Source organism: Trichosurus vulpecula, chromosome 4 (genome assembly GCF_011100635.1).
Source record: "Trichosurus vulpecula isolate mTriVul1 chromosome 4, mTriVul1.pri, whole genome shotgun sequence".
Lineage (NCBI taxonomy): Eukaryota > Metazoa > Chordata > Mammalia > Diprotodontia > Phalangeridae > Trichosurus > Trichosurus vulpecula.
Genome location: NC_050576.1, coordinates 426,719,774 through 426,726,141, shown reverse-complemented (window position 1 = coordinate 426,726,141; position 6,368 = coordinate 426,719,774). Strand labels below are relative to the sequence as shown.

Sequence of the window (6,368 nt, the reverse complement as noted above, 5' to 3'; positions counted from 1 at the left end):
TATTTGGTCCTCACAATGATTCTGGGAAGTTGGTAACAATAATGATAAAACTTTCTTATCCTTATTTTGCAGATGAGGAAAATGAGGCAAATAAAGATTATGACTTGCCCAAGTGACTAGGGTCATACAGCGAAAAAAGAGTATAAAGAAGGATTCAAACTCAGACTTCCTGAATCCAGGTCTAGTGTTCTTTCCACTGTAGACCTACCTGCCTAGGGAGAGGACTTCACGAGAAACTGTGGGCTTCTATCACAGTGTTTTTAATAGAATTTATATTGGTATCTATATCTCTCTCTCTCTCTCTCTCTCTCTCTCTCTCTCTTTCTCTCTCTCTCTCCCTCCCTCTCTCTCTCTCTCTCTCTCTCTCTCTCTCATAGAAGTTCTGAAAATAAGAATAGCAGATTTTTTTAAATAAAGAACTAGAAGAAAATTTGTTAGAATGGAAGAAAATGACAACTTTGAAAGAGCATGAAAAATGCCAGATTGAGTTACTTTGAAGACAGGATGTATTGGGAGAATATAAAATCAGAGAATATAAAGCTCATATGTCTCCCATTTTCCAAAATGCAAAAAAAATTAAGGGCCTGAGTACAATACTGTAAAAAGTAATGCTATAAAACTGCCCATGAATTTTGAACATAAATAACAAATTGCTAATTGATCATATCCTCAGATCATCAACATGAAATTCATCAAATCAATGTATGTAGTAGGTAAATTTTAATATTTTATAGAAAATTTTAAAAAAATTTACAAATTACTGGGGAGAAACCCTTCATATATGAAACAAGGTGATTTCAAATAGTCCAGTACTCCCACACATTAATGAAAAATTAAAGAAGAGACTAGAATGACATTTTTTAAAAAGCAAAGGAGTACAATGCACCATAAAAATAATATCCTACAAAAGTGAGCCTTATATTAATAAGGGGGGAGGAGATGTACTTTCAACAAAAGAAGAACATTTGAATTGTTCATAAAGAGAAATCAAAGTGAGTAGAATATATCATTTGCAAATACTTAAAAAGCCCAGAAATACAAGAAAAGTAAACATGTTTGTTAACTACTGTGCAAACGTTCTAAAAGCACAGTGGAAGGGACTGACAGCTTTAGAGGGAGATGTGAAGGGGGAATGGTTAGGTTGATGAGGATAGAAACAAGGGAGTATGCAATGGGGGATAGAGAATGGATTCGAATCATGATACTTGGGGATTCATAATCACTGTGATGGAAGGATTTGGCCAAGTGGGAGTTTGTTAATCGTTGAATAATGCAGATAGATTATTAACATCAGTCAGGATTTAGCCTTAGCCTTCTGAAGGAGTTAGGTGGCTTAGGTGACTGGACTAATAGGAGGAGTTGATGCAATGGTGTTTTCCTCCCATCCCTACAGGAAGCCATGTCAGATCAGGACATAGGAAGAAAAAGCAGGATGCCAGTTTGTCTCAGTTCCCTTTAGGCAGGCAAGAGCCCCTGAGGTCAAGAAGAAGCCAGCCTAGGAGACAGATATGCAATGAAATGCCATCTTTCTAATACCTTGCTAGCAGAAGAGGTTAGCTTACCAGAATTTCAGGCTATGGAGTGGTCAGAGAAATATCCCTAGAATGGCAGAGGGGTGAAGAGTCATATGGTATCCTACAAAATTATAAAAACTTGGAGTTTAGGAAATATTAAGTAGAGATGACTGCTTGGGCAAGAAGGTGGCTCTTCTGGTACTGAAAAACAAAATAAATGATTGACTCTTCCATTCCTCCCTAGGTGCACATCCAGATGACTTTTATGTTCATTTTGCTTTCTACCCTTATTTTTTCCTTTGGGGGTACCCTTGACATTTTAAAAACTGATTTAATCTAAAAGTGATCATTAGAACATAAATATTCCTATGGTGTAATTTGCCTTGTACATTGAAGAGGGTCCAGTCTATGGACTTTCTTGTTATTCTAGACTTAATTGTATTTGTTAAGCAAACCACTTTTCCTGACAAGGATTTTTTTTAAAGATACATTAAAGTGGAACAAAGCTAAGTTTGAAAAAGAAAGATAATACAGTGATTTCTCAACATTGGGTAGTAGACAAGCTGGCCAAAATAGTATTGTGACAGTCTTGTGAAAACCAACATAAATAGAAAAAGTTTTAGTGAGCACTATACCAAGAAAAGAATGTGTAGAAAGTCCCTGGGATACCAACACTTTCCTTGCTTACCAATATAACCACTGTTCACAAATTGTCTTCTTCTTTGTCTGATTTATAATATTCTTCTGATTGGGCAGGGAGAGACTGGGAAAATGCTTTCTTATGAACCTGGAAAACATAAGAGGCCAAGCACCTTACCTGCCTTCACATGGGATATCTTGCAGAATACACTCTCACAAGTAACAGGAAACCTGTAGTAGAATAGAGGGCTACAAGATCTGGTGCACAGTATAGACTGATTTTTCTTCCTTCTGTTGCCCTAAAGCCTCAGACTTCCTGACTGCCATATGAGTTCCTGTTGGTGAATAGAAACTTTGATTTGAGATAGGCATTCTCCCAGGAGGTAGAAAGGAGCATCTAGGACTAAGGCAGACATTACTAAAATTGTTGCTGTGGTCCAAAACTCTATCTGCTAGTGCCCAAGACTGCAGGAGAAGAGCACAGTAGAGAAGATTCTTATCTGGAGCAGGGGTAGAGATGGAAGCTCTTGTGAGAACTATGCTAAGAGAAAGTCTAGGTGCTGAGTTAGCCAGTTGTGAATCCAGTGGTGATAAGATGAGGAAAGGTTGATTTCCAGTATTAACATTCCCTCCTTCTTTTCCTTTGTAATAGTCATTGATCCAAAGATAGGGTCCTAGACACACAGAGCTCATTTCCACTCACTAACTCATTTCCATGAGCTGAGAGTATAGGTAGTCTGAGAACTTCCTTTTGTCACTTGAATAGGAAAGAAAATGAACAAGGAGTTTTATAAGATGGCTGGAGTCAGATGGCATACAGGAGTGTATGACCTGTTTTCTTACTGTTTTTCCACTATGTTCAATAAACTATGTATAAAGGAGGCTTGACTAGTGGGGTTCTTTCCTCATAGGATATGCTGTGCCTGCCCATGTGAAATGTACTAGGGAGCCTGCTTCTAGAAAGCATGGTAATGTGTGATGGAGGAGGCCTGCTCTCCAATTCTGAGCCCATGCAGATATCCTGGAACTTGTTCTAATTATCTAATAATATGGTAAATAGAGAGATTTATGATTGGCTACTGAGATAGAATTGGGCTGCATTAAAAAGGAACTAACCAGTCAAATTAAGACTCTTCCTTTTTCCTGCCTGAATGTATTGAATGAGAGAGACATATTGTAAGCCTGTAGATGAAAAAGAATTCTCAGACCCTTCTCCACCCAAGGCCCACAAATCATCAAGGAATATGGGCCTCTGGTTTTTGCTTATTTATATTTGTTTTTTCCTGCTTTAGATGAAAGAATGTGAGAGGGGACTATGACCTAGTGAGCTTCATAAATGTTGGAATATTGAGTGCCAGAAATCTGAAACACGGAGGTCATTCTGAAATTTGAGAGAAACTAAACACAGGTGAAGCAGCCCAGGTAGTTTAGACCCTAATTCAGCCTGCATTGAGAAGTAAACCAGGTAGGAGAAATGCTCTGTAGAAACTCTTTAAGTTTGAGTCCATTTCCCTAAAGGATTGAGGTGCTTTATGGGAGAATATTCTCACTAGTGTGTGGTGATATGCTTTGTAATTTCTGTTCTTTCTATATCTTTGCAGTAAATATCCCTTTGTACAAAGCTAAGTGATGTTGATTGGCTATATAAAACTGGGACACTAATCACTCGTGGTTAACATTAGGAAGAACAGACTGGAATAGGAACCCTAGATAGATAGATAAACTAGACAGAGAGATAAAATTATTTTACTAGAAATACTATAAGCACTTAAAGTGTCATGCTCTGTGCAGAGTTGTATGGATGCAAACACAGGAAAAAAGGTAGTCTCTAACTTCAAGCAACTTATATCATAAAGGTGGAGTTGGTAAGTAAGAAGGGAAAGAAGAGTGGTATACTTACAAAGGAATGTGAGGAGGTGAAGCAGAACAGAAAGTGAGATGGAGGCAAAGTAGATAGCATGCTTAGGACTGCTCAAGATATGGTCATCTGAATCAGGAACTCATCAATCATCAAACAAGCCATAGAGTGAAGTCATCCTTAAGTGGGCAAGGCAGATGGTGGAGGAGATCAGAGAATGAGCTGGAAGTGGTGTCAATATTTTAATATTTCCAGTGCTGATATCAAGCTGATAGCATTAGAGAATCACACAATGACCCCTCAGAAACCTAAGGGTGGGGGGATATTGTTAGCCTTGCTCAGTGTCCTGACCCATTTGAAAGGGAGTGGGATTTGTATGGAGATATCTTCACAACTTATCTAGGCTACATATGAAATCTAGTTTGTTAAATATAGGAAATCACAAATGTTAAGGAGACATGACCAGAGAGAGGACAGTCTATATACTTAGAGTTTTTTTTTCATTTTTTTGAGTTCTAGCCTATTTTATCCCCTAAACAACTCTGGAGCAAGAAGAATTTGGAACTACTAAGAGCTAATGAAGTGCAGGTTCAGTGATGGTAGTAGGTAGAGTTCAGAGAGAATGGTCTGGGCATCTTCAAGCTAAGAACCACTTGGTAGCCAGAGTGAATAATGCCACCTTTTCGAAGGCTATCCCATACATGCCCTTAAAGAGAAAATTAGGTAACCACCTGGTTAGTGATTCTGGGAGACTGCACCCTCTCAGCTGAGAACTTTGCCTAATAGAAAAAATAGAAAGCCATTCACCAAATTCTCCCTCTGTTTCCCCTGTCCTCGTCTTACACCACTGAGATGTTTTCTGCCACTAACTCCTCCTTAATCCCTGTTTTGCATGATGTAGCCCTTCTCCTTGGTAAGGTAAAACCCTCTATGTGCACAAATGATCCTATTCCATCCCAACTTCTCAGCAGATTGACCCACTATCATCACTACTTTTACTAATCTTCAGTTTCTCCCTATCTACTGGCTGCTTCTGTACTGACTACAAATATGCCCATAATTCTTCTATCCTCAAAAAAATCCATCACTGATAACCAATTTTTTTTAATTTTCATTTTTAATAACAACTGTACAACAGACCATTTTATTCTTGCATCTTTTCAATGGTTTCTTCTTTATATTTGCCCTTCTCCTTTCCAATTTGTCGGGATTTGGCTTTACGTTCAAGAATCTTTTTGCGATCTTTGTCCAGTTTTAGTCTGGTGATAACTACCTTACTAGGGTGAATTCCCACATGGACAGTCGTGCCATTAGCTTTTTCTCGTTGCACACGTTCAATGTAGATGACATATTTCTTTCTGTAAACCTGGACTACCTTGCCAATTTGTTGACCTTTGTAGTGTCCACGAACCACCTGGACCTCGTCGTCCTTCCGGATGGGCATCGAGCGGACGTTGTACTTCTGCCTGAGCTCCTTGGACAGCGGGGACGACATGATCTTGCGCCGGATGTGCGAGGGCGCGTTGAAGTGCCTCTTGCGGTTCTTGCTTCGGTCTGAGGTCACGAACGGATTGAACTTCATTTTGGCAAGCTGGACCACCCCGATAACCAATTTTTTATGTCTCTTCTCCCCTTTGTGGTTAAACTTGAAAAGGCCATCAACAAGAGGTATCTCTACTTTCTTTCTTTTCATTTTCTTCTTAACTTTTTGTAGTCTGGCTTCTGACCTCATCATTCAACTGAATTTGCCCCTTCCCAAGGTATTCATGATCTCATTGCTGAATCTAAGGGTCTGTTCTTAATTCTTATCCTTCTTGATTTCTCTGCACCCTTTGATTACCCTCTTCTTAATACTGCTTCCCTCTACTTTTTAGTCACACTCTTCTCTCTTGGTTCTCTTCTTATCTGTCTGACCATTCTTTCTCTGTCTCCTTTGCTGGATCTTCATCCATGTCATACCCCCAAAATCTGTCTTGGGCCCTATTCTCCTTTGATGCTATTTGACTTGGTGATCTCATCAACTCATGTTGTAATGATCATCTCTACGAAGATGAATTCAGCCCTAACTTCTCTCTGGACCTTCAGTCACATCTCCAACTGCTTACTGGACATCTCAAACTGGATATTTTAAACACAATTATATCCAAAATTGAACTAATTATCGATCACACTCAAAACTCTCTGATTTCCCTAACTTCCTTATTAACTCTTGAGAGCACCACCATCCTCCCAGTCATCCAGGTGTCAACCTAGATGTCATCTTTGACTTCTCACTTCCCTAACCAATCAGTTGTCAAGGCCTCTTGTTTCTGCCTTCTTATCTCTCATATATACTCTCTTCTTACCTTTGACACCAC

The 6,368-nt window shown here is 39.1% G+C and overlaps 1 protein-coding gene across 1 annotated transcript; it reads right to left on the bottom strand.

The window, feature by feature from the left end:
- Window positions 1–5,109: 5,109 nt before the first annotated feature.
- Window positions 5,110–5,620, bottom strand: LOC118847899 (60S ribosomal protein L26-like). The gene has a single exon (XM_036756582.1). It carries the CDS (start codon window positions 5,591–5,593, stop codon window positions 5,156–5,158), a length of 438 nt encoding a protein of 145 aa, XP_036612477.1. The 5' UTR covers window positions 5,594–5,620; the 3' UTR covers window positions 5,110–5,155.
- Window positions 5,621–6,368: the final 748 nt, after the last annotated feature.

What these genes read in the sequence shown, in the direction of transcription:
- LOC118847899 (XM_036756582.1), bottom strand. Translation starts at nt 5,593, where the DNA reads ATGAAGTTCAATCCGTTCGTGACCTCAGACCGAAGCAAGAACCGCAAG.